Source organism: Myxocyprinus asiaticus, chromosome 29 (genome assembly GCF_019703515.2).
Source record: "Myxocyprinus asiaticus isolate MX2 ecotype Aquarium Trade chromosome 29, UBuf_Myxa_2, whole genome shotgun sequence".
NCBI classification, from domain to species: domain Eukaryota; kingdom Metazoa; phylum Chordata; class Actinopteri; order Cypriniformes; family Catostomidae; genus Myxocyprinus; species Myxocyprinus asiaticus.
In genome coordinates this window covers 4,800,132-4,819,009 of record NC_059372.1, presented here as the reverse complement: position 1 = coordinate 4,819,009, position 18,878 = coordinate 4,800,132, and the positions used below count along the sequence as shown (strand labels likewise).

At 37.8% G+C, this 18,878-nt stretch overlaps 2 protein-coding genes across 3 annotated transcripts in view; both read left to right on the top strand.

Annotated features, from left to right (window-relative positions):
• The window catches only part of LOC127420319 (gastrula zinc finger protein XlCGF57.1-like), a 44,132-nt gene extending 28,406 nt beyond the window's left edge, over positions 1–15,726 (top strand). The window contains exons 1-2 of one of the 2 annotated variants that reach the window (XM_051662523.1): positions 5–3,358; positions 8,718–14,142. In XM_051662523.1, the coding sequence (XP_051518483.1) occupies positions 3,250–3,358; positions 8,718–9,613 (1,005 nt within the window). In that variant the 5' untranslated portion in view covers positions 5–3,249 and the 3' untranslated portion in view covers positions 9,614–14,142. Of the gene's footprint in view, positions 1–4; positions 3,359–8,717 lie in introns of those variants that run through there. The other variant, XM_051662522.1, reaches the window with a different exon arrangement.
• The window catches only part of LOC127420295 (zinc finger protein 501-like), a 379,903-nt gene that overhangs the window by 347 nt on the left and 360,678 nt on the right, over positions 1–18,878 (top strand). The gene's annotated exons all lie outside the window — the stretch shown is intronic.

Sequence of the window (18,878 nt, the reverse complement as noted above, 5' to 3'; positions counted from 1 at the left end):
TGTTTCTTAAAAATAAATAAATAAAAAAGCTCTGTCTTGAACCCTTAGGCCTGGTGACCTAACCCTGTCTCTTTTTAAAGGGTCATAAAACACACACACACACACACACACACACACACACACACACACACACACACACACACACACACACACACACAAAATAACAGATATGTACAGGTTGCACATCATTGTAAACAGGGTTGGGGAGTAACGGAATACATGTAACGGGATTAAGTATTTAAAATACAAAATATAAGTAACTTTATTCCACTACAGTTACAATTTAAGTCATTGGTAATTAGAATACAGTTACATTCAAAAAGTATTTTGATTACTGAAGAGATTACTTTGCATTTTATTGTCATTTGTTTAATTTAATATTTAGTCCTTTCAGATGGAAAACATTTATACATATAAATGACGCGATCCAAAGTGCATTTGAACAGCGGTGAAACACTTTCTTATGATGTGTTACATTCATACGAGCAGACAGAGAAGTAAGTTTGGAGCAGCAAAAATAGAAATAAACTTTGCGTAAATTGTCATGGGAATATTAGGTTTATGCTAAGGTAAAATGCTTTTTCTAGCCATTTTACATGCACCTGTTACCAGGCTTGATTATATATATATAAAAAAAAAAATAATAATTTGTTTTCTGTAGTAAGACCTTTGATATTAGAGCAAAAAGTCTTGTTCTTAATGATACATTTTTTTTAATGTTTTTCTGTAAGAATATCTAAAATTTCTTTATCTTGTTTTAGAAACAACACTTCATAAGACATTTAGGTTTTTCAGAGAATGTATTTTTAACGTGTATTTTGTCTTACTGTACTGCCAGAGTTTTTATAGTCAAAACAAATGAAAAAAAATCTACCAGTGCTGAAGAAGTAATCCAAAGTATTTAGAATACGTTACTGACCTTGAGTATTCTAACGGAATACATTACAAATTACATTTTACAGCATGTAATCTGTAATCAGTGGAATACATTTCAAAAGTAACCCTCCCAACCATGATTGAAATCAATATTAGCACTCATTATGTTTATTGTTAGGTGTAAGTTGTTTTTTCATTTTATTGAGCCATTTCATTCTTCTGATCTAAAAAAACGAAAGTTGAAGCAGTCACATAAAACGAAGTAAATGCGTAAACTAGGATTTATGATTGGTAGGACAGTACACATGTACGTCAGTAGATTCTGAGCATTTATTCATGAGAAGGAACACTTCCATCCAGTCACAGCGCTGCCTCATGGATGATCTCACATTACAGCGGAGAATTCAAAATACAAGCTCAATAACAGAGCAGATATGAGAGAAGTCCATAACCGGACCAGCGTGAGTGTTTCTTAGCTCCAGACATGAGGAGAGGCTTGTTTAGACAGAGTGCTGATTCCATCGCTTCTTGTCGATGTGTCTGGTAATGGACAGGATAACACGACAGCTTGTTCAAAAACAGAAGACAATGATGAAAACTGAAAACTCATGAAAAGTCATGTCAGCTCTCTTATTTGTTTCCTTCACATGGGGCGAAAGTTCGCAGGATTTACGCCTACATGGTTTACCGACAATATGTCGTCATGACAAGGGAGTTACTTACAGAGACAAGGTTAGTAGGCAATTTTATCAGACTTGAGTCATGTTAACATGCATGATGCTTAAGTATTTTGGTTATCCTTTTGAAAAACGGTGTGTATTTAATAGGGATGTGCAAAACTACCAATTTTCATAATTAATCGTTCTGTTGTTTGAACGACTAGTCGACTAGTTGGTGATAATAAAATATAATGTATGAGGGAGCCTGGGTAGATCAGCGAGTATTGACGCTGATTACCACCCCTGGTGTCACGAGTTCGAATCCAGGGCGTGCTGAGTGACACCAGCCAGGTCTCTTAAGCAACCAAATTGGGCCGGTTGCTAGGGAGGGTAGAGTCACATGGGGTAACCTCCTCGTGATCGTGATTAGTGGTTTTCGCTGTCAATGGGGCACGTGGTGAGTTATGTGTGTATCACGGAGAATAGCCCACATGCTGTGAGTCTCCGCTTTGTCATGCACAACGAGTCATGTGATAAGATGTGCAGATTGACGGTCTCAGAAGTGGAGGTAACTGAGACTTGTCCTCCGCCACCCGGATTGAGGTGAGTAACCGCACCACCATGAGGACCTACTAAGTAGTGGGAATTGGGCATTCCAAATTGGGGAGAAAAGGGGATCAAAATAATAATGATAATGTCTTATTGCACAAAACTATCATTGTAAAAAAAAAAAAATACAAAAATAAGAAAGGCTTCAATACAGAGTGGCACAAAATCATTTATGCGCATCTTGAATGCACAATGATGCGCTTCAATGTAAACCGATAGCTTGGGAGTTTCAAGGCGTTCCTCGCTGCGCAGTGCACACTCAAAAGCGTGGAACTGCAGTATAACACGGGTACATATCTAGTTCATGACATTAGGCAGTTTAAACATATTTTACTGCAACTATTAATTTAAGCAGTTTCAGACAGAATCAGCAAAAGACTTTAATCTCTTCAAAGCACCTCAAATATGAGAACATTACTCACAGCAGAGGATTAAATGTCCTACAGTGATCATCTTGTAATGTTTTGTTGATGAGGCGCTTTGCTGTAACAGCAGCGGTGCATAAATGGACTAAACGTAAAGCATTAAAGAGACGAAAGTCCTTGCAGAGGGTTTTACTGCAGACTGTTATTCACTTTTAAGCACAGCGAGCTATAATCACGCAAAAACACTCTCTGAGAAGTTGCGTCTCTCAATTAATTTGAGAATTGTGTCTCCCATTAAAACCCACCACCACTAAAAATATTAATGTTATTAGTCAAACCCACTAATCGATTAGTCAGTTGTTGGACAACTAGTCGATTAGTCGACCACCTTGGCACATCCATAGTATTTAATGTTATGTGTAATTGACCCGTTTTCATTGTATGTGGCTTACTGCACGCAATTTTGTACTTTAGAAAAAAAGAGGGATGAATCTTAATAATTTTCTGTGGTAATCAACATTATGCCACAAATGCTGTCAATAGTTTAACATGTATTAACCCAAAACACTCCTTGTAAGAATAAATATCTTTGAATTACGGATGTGCCATGGTGGTCAACTAATCAACTAGTCATCCAACAACTGACTAATCGATTAGTGGGGTCGACTACTAACATTAATATTTTTGATCAAACCTCCACAGAGTCTCTGACTTCTGTCTGTAACACTGGAGAACAGCAGATGCTGCAGATACCAGTGAAGATTGAAGTGAAACAGGAGGAGATAAAAGAAGAAAATGCACTAGAGGAACAACAGAGTGATGAAGATTATGATGATTTTTTTCCTCCAGGTATGTTTCTTCCTTTAATGTTTTACATTTTCATGTCAATCGACTGTCATGTTAGGATCTCTTGCAAGATTTATGGTTTTTGTCATTTAAAAGTCACACTAAAAGTTTTTATTGTAATTTTCGAAGCTCTCAGTTGTCTTTTTAGAAGGTATTTCCCCAGTTGAAACAGTTCTGTAGGTGAATGGATTAAAGTCTGCTTTAAGTCTTTTTCTTTTCTTTTAATTAACGACTTAAAGGGATAGTTCATTTATTCACCCTCATCTTTTTTTTAAAGTCTTTTTTTTTTTTTACCATGGAACACAAAAAGAGATGTTAAGTACTGTTAGGAATGGGACGATATGGTTATCTCTTGATTTGGTTCGATATACAATATGAGGTTCACGATTTGATATCATCTCAATTCGATATAATAACACTTAAATGAAAAAATATAATAGTTTATTTTCTAATTTATATTTTATTATGAAATTGTATATATAATAATGATATGAGCTATCAGTGTTTGAAATAATGTGCACAATTTACAAGTAATAACATTAAGTTTAAATTAATTTGTATAAGAAACGCTAAAAAGGTTACTGTCACTTTAAGGGTTCAACGAGCTTATCACAGTGTTCCGGTTCAGCGAACATTAACGAGAATCTCCCGGTTTCTTTAGCACATCCATGCTGTGTTTATATTTCTTTTAACTTTTTTATCTGACTGTAAAGAACAGAAAGGATATTAAGACACATTATAGTGGTGCTCCGATCAGGAGGCCGATACGATCTCCGATTTATTTAACACTAAGATCGGCCGATACCAATTTTTTCAAAAGAGCCCTTTGTTGGGGGCCTGGGTATCTCAGCGAGTATTGACGCTGACTGCCACCCCTGGAGTCGCGAGTTCGAATCCAGGGTGTGCTGAGTGACTCCAGCCAGGTCTCCTAAGCAACCAAATTGGCCCGGTTGCTAGGGAGGGTAGAGTCACATGAGGTAACCTCCTCGTGGTCGCTATAATGTGGTTCGTTCTCGGTGGGGCGCGTGGTGAGTTGAGCGTGGTTGCCGTGGTGGATGGCGTTAAGCCTCCACATGCGCTATGTCTCTGTGGCAATGCGCTCAACAAGCCACGTGATAAGATGCGCGGGTTGACGGTCTCAGATGCGGAGGCAACTGGGATTCGTCCTCCGCCACCCGGACTGAGGCGAATCACTATGCGACCACGAGGACTTAAAAAAAGCACATTGGGAATTGGGCATTCCAAATTGGGAGAAAAAGAATTACTACCATAATGACTCTAGAAAATGGGCAACATAATATTCATACACGTGTAATTCTTACACATTTTTAAAAACAAACCTGCATATTCATCTGTATTACATCATGTCTGAAAGTTTAAATATGTGAATGTTTAGAATTGCCAACAACTCACCCTCCAAATGCCACTCTGTCATGCTTCAAGGTCTGAGAAAGCGCTCATTCATTAGAGGAGCAGTGTGCACGTGTGACTCCCTGCGTGCCACCAAAAAGATTGCTCCTGATTCTAGGCACGTTCGGCCGATCACAGACTTAAGACGAATTTGGATTGGTACACCCCTAACACATTATTCAATGAAAGTGGAGTCGCCTCATCTTTGATGGAAACAGTGTAGAAAAAAGCACAGTAGGGTTCAGATTAATTGATAGAGAGATTATGATGTTTGAAGGGTCATTTCATTAATGATCACATGGACAGAAAACAGTGTTGCAAATTTCAAAATATTTTCTTTATTCACGAAGTATTGAAATTTGATAAATCGCCTCATCCTTAAGTACTGTTATTCAAGAAGCAAGCTACTACTTTTAGTACTTTAACTACTTTTTTATTTGACTTGCCACATACTGTATGTACTGGACTAGAGCTGGGTAAACATATTGATTATATTATGATCTTTATTTGATGTACAGGGTAAATAGAGTAGAAGACCCAAAAATCACTTGCATAAACACATACATGATCAAAATGTCTGTGATTAGCCACACAGTGTTGTGCAAAATTCAGAATTTCTGAATTAAGAAATTCAACACAATCACAAAATGTCATTGGTCCAAAACACAGTTTGTGACAGTTGCCTAATTATTCCTAATAGGTAGAAAACAAAACAAAACAAAAATATTTCACTTAGACATACAATTTCTCTTAAAATAAATAAATAAAATGAACATAGCCATCAAAAGATTTTATTTTTGCTATACAGCACCGGAGATGGTCGACCATGTTGTATTTAGATAACAAAAAAATAAATAAATTATAATTCAAAATGCGATTGTATAGTATATTGGTGAAGTATTCGGCAGCGAGATCCTTTCACTGCATGCTGAGAGTAAAAGTTGTTTTCTGTAACGTGTGCCCAAAGATGAAGTCCACGCAACACATTTGTCATGGAATAATGTCTCTTTTAAAACCCCTTCGGTCCTCTACAGTTAGTTGTTGATGATAAACAACAAAAAATAAACATTTAATTTTAATCATGCATGGCACAAATGAGATAAAGCCATTCGATTCCTCTCTCATTAACATGCACTCATCTTCAGACGCTCTTTACAGAAATGCCTGTTTTTTTGTTAAAGAGACAGTAATGGTTTTAGCATGTTCAACAAATGTGAATACGTGTAAATAGAACAAATTGTGCAAATAAACAATAAATATGTAACAAAACAAAAAAATACATGAATTAGAATATCTTATTTGTTTATTGAATACATGGATTTGTTAGCCAAAAACTTGACCAAAAAGATGAAAAACTAATAAAATATAATTAGTAAAATTTATATTTTCATAATGTACCTAATAAGAAGGTGCCCTGTAAACTTAAGATTGTAAAATTTGGAAGTTAAGTCACACCCCGTTATCTCACATTTGCATGTGATTTGGACAAGGGTGGCCAGAGTATTTAATTTGGACATTTATTTAAATGTTGCCTCAAGCATATGGACTCAACAAGTCCCCTTTCTGTTGGTCAGAGTGGATTGTGAGGGGGGTTACTACACTCGGTGACCTATATGAGAGTGGAGTGTTGAGATCTTTTGAGAATTTGGGTCATCATTTTGGGATTCCCAGATCTCAGTTTTACAGGTATTTACAGCTGCTCTGTACTGTTTTTGGGAGTAGTTTACACACCCCTAAAGCAGCAGATACTCTTGGAGTGGTGATTACTGCTTTTGGAAAAGGTCATGAGGCATCAGTGTATTACTCCCTGCTAATTCACAGTCTGGGGGACGGAGCTTTAACTTCTATCAAGAGATTATGGGATTAAGATTTAAACTTGGTTTTGGAGGGAGTGTGGACTAAGATTAAAAAAAATGTCAAGTCTGCATCTAGAGATGCAAGGGTGCGCCTTATGCAGTTTAAGTTTTTACATAGATTTTATTGGACCCCCTCTAGATTATATAGGCTTGGTTTTAAAGACACACCCACCTGCTGGCGATGCCAGTCAGAAGTTGGAGACACAACCCATGTTTTTTGGGGATGTGTTAAGATACAAGAGTTTTGGTTAAAGGTTCAGAATTATTTGTGGGACGTTTTTCTTTGCCCCAGACTTTGTATTTTGGGTGATGAGGCAGCTATAAATTTGCGGGACAAATATATAAAAAATTGGGTTCTGACTAGCATGATGATTGGCAGACAAATTATTTTAAGGGGTTGGAAGTCATACGGATCACCACCATTTTCGGAGTGGTGTGCGGACATGGGGAGGGTGGCGGCTTTTGATGAGATGACAGATAGAAGGCTGGGGTTGGGGGACTTGTTTCTCAGTGTGTGTTATTTTATGTGACCACAAGGGTGTTCTTTGGGGTTGGTGTTTGGGGAGGGATATTAGTGAGGGTTAAAAGTTAAATGTTGATTCGGTGTGTATGTGTTGTGTTTTTCTCTGTTGTGTTATTTTCTTTGAATCAATAAAAATTGTTAATTGCAAAAAAAAAAAAAAAAGATTGTAAAATTGGGAGAGAATTTCTTTCATATTTAAGCAAAAGGAACATTATAACTGAAATATACCCATATAACTCTATCGACTCGAGAGCTTGTGAATCGGAATCGAATCGGGAAATCTGTATCGATACCTGTATCAATGTTTGTAGAACTTAAAGAAATTATGTTTGCATTGCTTTTTAATTGAATTGGATTAATCCTCTTCATTTTAAGTAAATTAACTGAACCTAAAATGTCACCATGCCACGACTTTAACATATTAACTGTACGTATTACATATTAATTTAGCATATTTAATAAAAATATATTTACATTTAGTAACTTTAAGAAGATTTCTTAAACTCTGTTAACTGCTTCCTTTACATTTTTTCAAACTGTTCAATATTTTGAGCATCTCATGTACATTTCTATAAACATCTATTTCATGGAAAGCAATGTGCTTGCTGTCTCAAATCAATAATATCACATTTTTACTCATCACGTGAACATTATTTAGAAAAAATGACATGCAGAGACCTCGACACTTGGTACATTAAACACAACAATGTTAAACTTTTACAAATCTATCATTTTATTAGAGAAAAAAAGCTTGTGCTGACATTTCAAAATAACAAGTTACCTACCATAACAACAAAATCAACAACAACAACAAACATGTAAATAAAACTATGCAAATGGCCAAACAATGCACCACATCAACATTGTGTAGGCTAAATTGAATTCAAATAAATGCATTAATCTAACTCTATGCTATGAGTTTCTGACAGTTAACAAGCAATAAAAAAAAAAACAATAATCAAGTTGTGAATCTTTTAAAATTTCATTCCATTTTAATTCTACTTCCTTAAATTCAAATTCGAATTGAAATTCCAAATCCTTTTTGCTACATCAGTTTAAATGACAACTTTTAGAAATGGCTGGTTGACCAGGGGGCAGTGCATAAAATGATCTGGTAAAACCTAGTATACTTCACTTATCTTCTCTTCATCAAAATAGTCATAATTGCTGTTCACACACTTTCTTTTTCCAGAACAATGTTAGTCTCAGCCTCAGACGGCACGCCCTCAGACTGCCCACAGTCCGTACTCTAACCGTCTGATGCACATAGCATTCAAAATTGGAAAACGCATTATTGATCAACTCAGCCTGAATCTGATAAACCTGAATCTAACTGAGTAACTGAGTTACCTGCCACTGCTGTTGCGGGTGGGCGGGTGTTAATGTCAAGCCCTGATGACTATAATCATGAAATGCAATTATCAGGCATAATAAATAAATACTGTTTGCACAGCAAAATCACAAATTAATGCTGTTCATTTGTTGTGTTCTGCCATTAAAAAGGGTTCAATTTGATTTCTTTGCACATTTTTCCCTCTTGAATTGATTTGTCAATGTACTGTGTTCATTGTAGAGCTGATGAAGGGGATAAAGGAACGTCGAGAACTGAATAAGCTGAATGAAGAGGAGAAACTTCAGTATCAGAAACATCATGATCATGATTTCAGAACTGGAGAAAAATCTTTGTGTGGCTCAAAGACTAATTTCTCACCAAAAAAGCATCAAGGAACAACCAAAAGTCCTATCACCTGCTCTCAGTGTGGAAAGAGTTTCATGCGTAAAAGCAAGCTTATCATGCACATGAGAGTTCACACAGGAGAGAGACCTTACACGTGCCATCAGTGTGGGAAAAGCTTTCTTTATAAAGAACAGCTTTATGTACACATGAAAATTCACACAGGAGAGAGACCTTACATGTGCCATCAGTGTGGGAAAAGTTTCGCATTTGCTTGTCAACTCAAAAATCATCTCCGCTGTCACTCTGTAGAAAGACCATTTAAATGTGATAAGTGTGGTAAAACGTTTGTTGTGGCACATTATCTGAAAAATCATCTGAAAATACACACAAATAAGAAGCTTTACAAGTGTACTTTTTGTGGAAAGAGTTATTCGCACCTGTCCTATTTTAAAATGCACCAGAATATTCATACCGGTGTAAGGGCTCATGTGTGCTTTGAATGTGGAAAGACCTTTATGACAGCTGGCACCTTGAAAAAGCACCAAATAATTCATACTGGAGAGAAACCTTACAAGTGCTCACACTGTAGGAAGAGTTTCACTCTGTCACAAAACCTGAAAAAACACGAGAGAATTCATACTGGACAGAGATCATACCACTGCTCTTCATGTGGGAAAAGTTTCAGCACAATAAGTAATCTACGTAGACATGTAAAAAATAATTGTAGTCACAGTGAGCAAAATTATCTTCAGGTCCAACGAGATCAAGTAAATAGTTGGAAATTCAGATAAACCCAAAGATGGAATTTCTCCCAATAGAGCAGCATCGTCTAAGAGTATAACAAAGAACATTTGAGGAAGGACTTTGCATTAATTGAGAACTTGTGTATATACAGTACTGTGCAAAAGTTTTCTGCACTTCTGAAAAATGTTGTGGAGTAAGGATTTTTTAAAATGTCATGAATAGTTTTTATAAATTTGATCAATTAATTTCTGGTGAATGATGAAAGATGTTTTTCTTTTATTTTGCTTTAGTTATGGAATATTCTTATGAGGCATCACTTATAATCAGTTATGAAATCTTATTCATATATGCACATTACTGTACTCATTTAAATATACATTCATTTTATCAATGTATTCAATATGTGTGTTAAGTTATACAAGTTACTTGTGTTGACCTTGGTGGTCCCTAGAGGCCTCTCATCCTATGTAGACACCTAAAGATATGATAAGTTTACATTTCTCTTATCGAAACACTTTGTGTTTTATACAAACTATACAATTCTAGGAAATAGATGCCTTTACCACTTTGCAGCATTTTGCTGAAATCTGTAATTTAGGATGTGCATCTGCAGATGTGGGTTTTTTCTACTATTTCATCGCACCTAACCACAATTTTACACCTCTTTATACAGAACAATGTGACCAAGTCACTGACCGTTCCTTTTAGGGTATGCTCTTAGCTGACTTATTGCTTTCGTGCACACCACTAAGAATAAACAAAGTATGCCCCCTTTATGCTTTCCACCTGAAAATTATCATATCCATTTCCTTAACGTGTTTGGCAGACACTTTTATTCAAAGCGACTTACAGTGCACTTATTACAGGGACAATTTCCCTGGATCAACCTAGAGTTAAGTGCCTTACTCAAGGACAAAGTGGTGGTGGCGGCTCTGGGGGTTGAACCGGCAACCTTCTGCTTATCAGTTCTGTGCTTCAGCCCCCTACATCACCACCACTCCACTTCGTTTACTCATCGTCACACCTGCCTACTTGGGCAGGTGCCCAGGGTGGTGATGCCTTGTCCCTGCTGGCCAAAAAAAGAGCCTTGCCCATCGTGGGGTCATCACCTCATGCCACTGGTTTTACAACTCTATCACCATAGGCAATTCTTTATCATATGGTCCCTCTCTAATTTGGTACTATGTAAAATATACTTTCTTGGGTTGGGAAGAGGGGCACTCTTGTGTGCATGAGTGTGGTTGTGTAGTGTCTTTTCTTTGTGTCATGAACAAGGTCCATGTCTTTGTGTGTGTGTTTTCCAGCCATTTTTGTAAGAATACGTGTTTCTAGAAGGACTGTGGTTGCAAGTCCATTTGTTCCATTTGTACAGGCTCATTTAGTGATTTTTCTGTATTTTTCTTGCCTGGAGTTCTCTAATACAAGTTCCAGTCTCTGGGCTTCTTCTCAGAGTTCTCTAATCTGAGGTGGTCCTCTAGTTCTACTGGGTCTTTCTTGTCTGGAGTTCTCTTATCAGATGTGGTATTATGGGCTTCTCTATGTTTCAGGCCAGGAAGTCTCCTCTAGATTTCTGGTTTGTGTTTCCTCTTTTCTTTGAGAACTCTGGCTCCTCTGGTTCTACTGGCCTTCTTGTCTTCCCCATGATTGGACCATCTTTCTCCAGGAGGTTCCACATTTCAGACAAACATCTCAGTGCTTGTTTCTGAAATGAGAACTGAAAGAAGAGGTTGCCTCCCCTTTCCCCAGAAGAATTCTCACACATGCACAGCATCTGACAGTTTTATCATATTACATCAATATTATAAATATGAATTTAAAATCAAAGTGATGAAACATTTCCCATAATTTGTAATCCTTATAAAGTCACACCCCTTTAATAGAAACTTGTGTAGTTATATGCGGCTTCTATCATGAAACTATTTCTCCAATTCCAGTTGACATTTGCCTGTGACTGAGCTACAGTCATGATCATCATGCAGGACATCGTCATGTCTGGCAAGCTGTGATTGGCTTCTTCCTCCTTTCCTTTCACCAATGAAAATTGTTCTAAAGTGGTCACTTTCTGTAGCAAGTCTTGATAGCCCAATTTCCTTTGTGCGCAGAGTGAAAGCCTTTGCACACCAAATGCAAATTTTCCATGCAATTTCTCGATGCATTCAACATTTTGAATTGAAACAATGGATTCCTAATGAGCCATTCTCACCTGGAGCGAACATTTGTGCCGAATCACGCAGTGACAAAGAGAAGGTTTTTTTTTTTACGGTGACTGTACGTTTCCACTGGTGTGGAAGAAATTAGCTCAAAGCCGCTCACAACAGGAACAGCTTGCTCCGCGCCTGTGTCACCGTACATTTCCACTGGTGCGTTGTGAATGAGTGTTTTCAATGCATTCCTATGGAAGCCGAGTGCCACGCTTGCGAGATGGATTGTGTGGCACACTTCCCATACTACTTTCACTGCTTCAGCCACATCGGTCTATGGCAGAAACGGTAAGAGTAGTATGTAGTGTGCCATTTCAAACTCAGCCATGATTGTTTTCAGTTCACGGTCAATATAGTCATTACAGTCAGAATAATGCAAACCTTTTTCCGAAAGCGCAAAGTATAAAAACTGTGTTGATTTATTGTACTTTTTTATCCAACTACTCACTTTTGCTTACCCAGCCACAGTAATCACAGTGAATGCATGCAGTCATCATTTGAAGTCTGCTTGTGATTAAAGCACTGAATCCAGCAGAAGGTGCAGCATTATCTTCACATGTAAAAGCGCTTATGAGAGACGTCACTGCTTTCAGCTCAGTGATTGGCTGTGCCCAGCGTTTTTCGTTCTGAGGAATAAAATGTTTTTTTTATTTTGACGCTCTCAACTGCTCTCATTGCTTTCTCCACACTGTTGTCAATCCCACAATCAACCTCGAGAGTGTGGCGCTCGACTTCAGTAGGAATGAATTGAAAACGCTCGCTCACAACGCGCCAGTGGAAACGTGCAGTGTGTCGATTTTTTGACGCCCTGACCAATATGTAAGCTTTAGATCACGTGTCAGAAGCCATGGCAGTTACAAGAACCAGAGCAACTGGTGGCACTTATGCACAGAAATCTGTTTACCACCGATATTAAACGCTGAAGTAACTTGAGGAAGAAATCCTGAACCAGCAGTGAGGATGTGTAGTATATTTGAATCAAATGCCTAAAATTATCATGTGTTCTCTTAATATGTAAATGATATTGCTGCATCACTGCCTTGCATCCCCTTTAAAAATGATCTGATCTTATGTGGATTGTCTTCGTAATTTATTCCATGTAGCTGCATTGTTTTGCTTTTGCATTTAATGTTACGTGAAAACCTAAAATGGGTTGGCTGGGATCAAGAGGAGTTTCAGCTTAAGGTGACATTTCTTAATCCAGGCCGAGATCTCCGAGAGGCAGAGGCAAAGATATGATTTGTATTTTGAGCTGTCTGGTCAGATTTGGTGCGAAATTCCAGGCTTATGTCAATCATCCTTTCATCTATAGGTCATGTCCGTAAACGGAGAAAAGATGTCACAGCTGTTGCATGTTCCATCGAGGGAACAATGGATGGATGTTTATGTGTTAACTGTTTGGCGAAGTTGTTTACATGCCAAAATGCTTGGATATATTTTCTGGTAGGGTTGTTGAAGCTTACATTGCTTGTCATGCTTTTAGGAATCAAACATGTTTATAAACCAAATTATTTAAAACCTCATTCATGGGTGTACAATACCAGTTTAAACATAGATTTTGGTTATATCTACAATTTGAGAGTGTGTATAAATGTTAAAATGTTAAATATAACAACTATTTTCATCATTTAAAAGTGTATAAATGAATGGATATACAGTTGAAGTCTGATGTTTATGTACACCTTAGCCAAATACATTTAACTCAGTTTTTCACAATACATGACTTGTAATTGTAGAAAACGTTCCCTGTCTTAGGTCAGTTAGGATCACTATTTTATTTTAAGAATGTGAAATGTTAGAATAATAGTAGAGAGAATTATTTATTTCAGCTTTTATTTCATTCATCACATTCCCAAGTTTACATGCACTTTGTTAGTATTTGGTAGCCTTGCCTTTAAATTGTTTAACTTGGGTCAAATGTTTTGGGTAGCCTCCAACAAGCTTCTCACAATAAGTTGCTGGAATTTTGGCCCATTCTTCCAGAGAGAACTGGTCAGGTTTGTAGGCCTCCTTGCTCGCACACGCTTTTTCAGTTCTGCCCACAAATATTCTATTGGATTTAGGTCAGGCTTTGTGATGGCCACTCCAATACCTTGACTTTGTTGTCCTTAAGCCATTTTGAAACAACTTTGGAGATATGCTTGGGGTAATTGTCCATTTGGAAGACCCATTTGCGACCAAGTTTTAACTTCCTGGCTGATGTCTTGAGATGTTGCTTCAATATAGCCACATAATTGTCCTTGCTAATGATGCCATCTATTTTGTGAAGTGCACCAGTCCCTCCTGCAGCAAAGCACCCCCACAACATGATGCTGCCACCCCCATGCTTCACGGTTGGGATGGTGTTCTTCGGCTTGCAAGCCTTACCCGTTTTCCTCACAAACATAACGAACAGTTCAATTTTTGTTTCATTAGACCAGAGGACATTTCTCCAAAAAGTACGATCTTTGTCCCCATCTGCACTTGCAAACTGTAGTCTGGCTTTTTTATGCGGTTTTGGAGCAGTGGCTTCTTCCTTGCTGAGCAGCCTTTCATAATATATTGATATAGGACTCGTTTTACTGTGGATATAGATACTTGTCTACCTGTTTCCTCCAGCATCTTCACAAGGTCCTTTGCTGTTTTTCTGGGATTGATTTGCACTTTTCGCACCAAACTACGTTCATCTCTTGGAGACAGAATGCGTCTCCTTCCTGAGCGGTATGATGGCTGGGCGGTCCCATGGTGTTTATACTTGCGTACTATTGTTTGTACAGATAAACATGGTAGCTTCAAGCATTTGGAAATTTCTCCTAAGGATGAACCAGACTTGTGGAGGTCCACAGTTTTTTTTCTGAGGTCTTGGCTGATTTCTTTTGATTTTCCCATGATGTCAACAAAGAGGCACTGAGTTTGAAGGTAGGCCTTAAAATACATCCACAGGTAAACCTCCAATTCAGTACACCTCCTATCAGAAGCTAATTGGCTTGATGTCGTTTTCTGGAATTTTTCAAGCTGCTTAAAGGCACAGTTAACTTAGTGAATGTAAACTTCTGACCCACTGGAATCATGATATAGTCAATTAAAAGTGAAACAATCTGTCTGTAAACAATTGTTGGAAAAATTACTGATGTCATGCACAAAGTAAGTGTCCTAAACGAGTTGCCAAAACTATAGTTTGCTAATAATAAATCTGTGGAGTGGTTAAAAATTTAGTTTTAATTACTTCAGCCTAAGTGTATGTAAACTTCTGAATTCAAATGTAGCTAATACAGCATATTGCACTGTTTTGAAAGTATGGGTCCCAGGTAAACAAAATTTTTTTCTTTTGGGCCTGGGCTGAGAAAGTACAAGAACCCAAATGCAATTTGATCTGTTATCGCAAGTAGATCTAAAAATTACATAAGATGTACAAATATTTTAATGACAGTTAGATAAATAACGAAATTCTTTGTTCTGTGGTTATTTCTAAATCAACTTTCTTGCCTGTAATTGTCTGCTGTCACTATTAAAGGTGCACTCAGTAATTTGTTCCTCATGAGAAAAGTTTAACTTCTTAAGACATTAATTGTTATTTTGCAATATATGTAGGAAATCATGACCACTCGCATTAAAATGAAGACTCCAATCGTATCAGTAACCTTATAAAAGCTGTTTTATTCTACATGGAGAGGGTCCGCACATGGGGGCGGCCATGTTAGAAGCACATGACCAGCCAAATACTACTCCCTTAATCTCAGTAACCGTCTTGTTATTTGACACTTTTAGTCATTGATTAAAGTAATCATGGCTGCACTGTGAATACTAGATTCTACAATGACATCTGAAACTGAAAACTTGATTTTAAATGATGCTGCATCCAAGCTGACAGGTGTCAGTGTAAGTCCAAGATGACACAAAGACAAAAGTTACTGAGTGCGCCTTTAAAGACAATCATTAATAAATGGAGGATTTGTCTAGTGTTTGATTTGCAATTAACATGTGCATGTGATATATTTACATTAATATTAAACACATTTTTTGTTTATTGTAAAAAGCGATGTTACGATGTATATAAAACCCAAAAGGTTTCCTAAACTCATCCACACTCCAGTCCAGTAGTTGGCGGGAAATCACCAGAAGTTGTTTTGCAAATCTTCATTAAACACAAGAAGAACTCACAGTTTGAGCGCACAGTGTAGTATATGTTTTATGTGTTTTATTTAAGTTGTGAGATTTTTGTTTATTTCGGTGTGTATTTTTTGTGCATGTTTTCTCTCTTTGGCGTTGAATTATTGTCACCGTACGGGGCAGTTTTGTGACAGACTATTTAAAATATTCAGTTTCAGGAGAAACATACAGAAATCTGAGAATATTCTTTTTAATTTTAATGTAGGAGCTCTTTAAACCCATCAACTGATTATAAATGAGTTTAATGAAGGTGATTATATGTTGAATAAAGCCTGTTATAGGCTAACATCCGAGAATATTCCTGCTTTAATGAAAACGGGAAAAAAAACACATTTATGTTTATATCATCTCAGAAACATTTATTTTGTTTTACAGAGCTGTTCGTGTTGTTTGTGTTTACATTTTCATCATGAGAGAGCTGAAGAAAGAGGTGACGTCACTGAAGACAAAGCTGATGGAGAGAGAGGACAGGTTACAGGTTAAACATTCATTTCATCCTTAAAGTTGAGATTGTAAGCTTTCAAATGATGTGATATGATGAACGGTACAGATGTGATTGTGTTGTGTTTGTCAGCAGATGCTGCAGACACCAGTGAAGATGGAAGTGAAGCAGAAGGAGATAAAACAAGAAAACACACTAGAGAAACAACAGAGAGATGAAGATGGTTTTATTCCTTCAGGTATGTTTCTTACTTTAATGATTTACATTTTCATGACAGTTGTATGTCATGTCAGCATCTGTTACAAGAAAGACTGTTTTATCACTCAAAAGTCACTTTTGTTTAAGTGTTCAATTGTCTTTTAAAAAGGTGCATGTACTCCAGTGTTTCCTGAGAAGCCCGCTAAGGGCTGCGATTTAATTAAATAATTAGTCTGCATGTGCTACTCGCTTTAAAGTTTATGTGCACAGCTCGGCTTTGTTTGTTTTGTGATAGTGCATCAAACATTCTGAGAGCACGTGTGAGTCTTATAATAGTGTTAGTTCAGTTCAGAGCTGTTACTTATAGTAGTAGTTCACCCAAAAATTAAAATTCTCTCATAATTTACTCACCCTCTTGCTATCTTGGATGTGTAGGACTTTCTTACCACTGCCGAAAACAAATGAAGGTTTTAGAAGAATATCCCAGCTCTGTTGGTCCATACAAGTGAATGGTGACCAAAACTTTGAAGCTCCAAAAGCACATAAAAGCAGGATAAATGTAATCCATACGACTCGTGGTTCAATCAATGGCTGTGTCTCGTTTCGAAGGCTGCGTCCTCCGGAGGTCACATTTCTCGGCTGCATACGTCATCAAGCTGTCTCATTCAGAAAAGCGAGTAGGACACTTTGAATGCAGCCTTCGAATGCGACCTTCTTTCACGTGAATTTGGAGGATGCATGAGGTGTATCCTTCATGGGCACTCACAACCCACAATACTTTGCTTCAACGGAAATGTCAACAAAAAACAAAATGATGCCAATTTGCCCGTAAATATGATGTTCAAATGCAAGGAATGTTAATTCCCAAGTTGAAGTACGTCAGTAGATGGGTGCAGAGTATATAATATAAGTATATGAATATATAATTAAAATAAAGTATTAGACTAAAAGTACACCTGTAAAATCTACTTTACTACTTTTACTTTACATCATTATAACTCTCCTAAAATGTACCTCATGCATTCCCTTCTAAAGGGACTTCGTTCCCTTCTCACTCACTTTTTAAAGAGTGGCGTGCTGTCATAGCAACCATGTTCCATTCCGTTTCCGTTTGTCCTACGAAGGCCGTCTCGTTTAAACGAGACTTGTTTAAAGGACACTCGGTATACTGCAGCCTTCAAAGCACGCGTCCTACCTAGCACGCAGCCTTCCAAACGAGACCCAGCCTATGTCTTCTGAAGCGATCCGATTAGTTTTGGGTGGGAACGGACCAAAATGTCTCTTCTTTTTCAGTATAAACCTTGACATCAGCAGTCTCTTTGGTGATCATCATTTCAAGCTCGATTATATCTGCGCGTGTGTCAAGCACTAGGAAGTGTAACGCCAGGTTCACACATCCTCCATTAGCGTGGCGGTCGCGTTGGACGTTCACATTGGCTGCATCTCTTCCGCAAGAAACAGCAGCGCCTCTGCGCAGAAAATAAAGTTATCTATGGGGTCCTACACCAATTTTTTTTTCTTCAATAAGGTCATAATATGCTGAGGATATTGCTTCTTCAATGACAACAGCGGGCAGTTACGCGCACTTCATCTTTATCAGCACACTTGGTTATGACTGGTTAATGTTGTGTCTATAATGTACACCTATAGACCCAGAAAGGCAAAAGGTCCGGCAGTTTATTAATTCTTTCCTTTATTAAGTTATTTTATTGAGTTTGCTTGCATGCAGACATATAAATTGCAGTGTACTATAGGTTCGGTTTGAATAATTTTGATTTGCTTTTGTGTCTTTTCTATTATCTTCTGATTATTTTAGTGTTGTACTGCACCCAGTGCCATTGAGCTCAGCGTGAGCCACGCGGCAGAAATAGGCTCTACGCCGAAACTATCCGCTCACTGCCACGTCTGGGACACGTCACCTCATGACTCACGCTTGCAGTGTAAATGGTGTCATCTCTTAATACGGGCACCGAAACGGAAACATGCCACTCACGCCCCACTCACGGAGGATGTGTGATCCCATCGTAACGCGACGCGATTATGAGAGGAGATTCATTGTCGAATGGCCGTTTCACTTAGAAAGTGACGCAAATGTTCGCTGTTAGCACATTCACCCCTTTACAGCACGTGGTGCTAGTCAATAAGCTATTTTATCCCGGTACAGTAGGTGACTCAACAAACCTTTGAGCTGGTCTACCCTCTGCCCATCACAATGAGAAGAACCACTTGACAAGTTTGCAAAACAACCAAAGACAAGCAAGCAAGTTTTCTAGCAAGCAGATGGAAAAAGAAAACTTCTCAAAAAGCTCCAGCAAAACATTT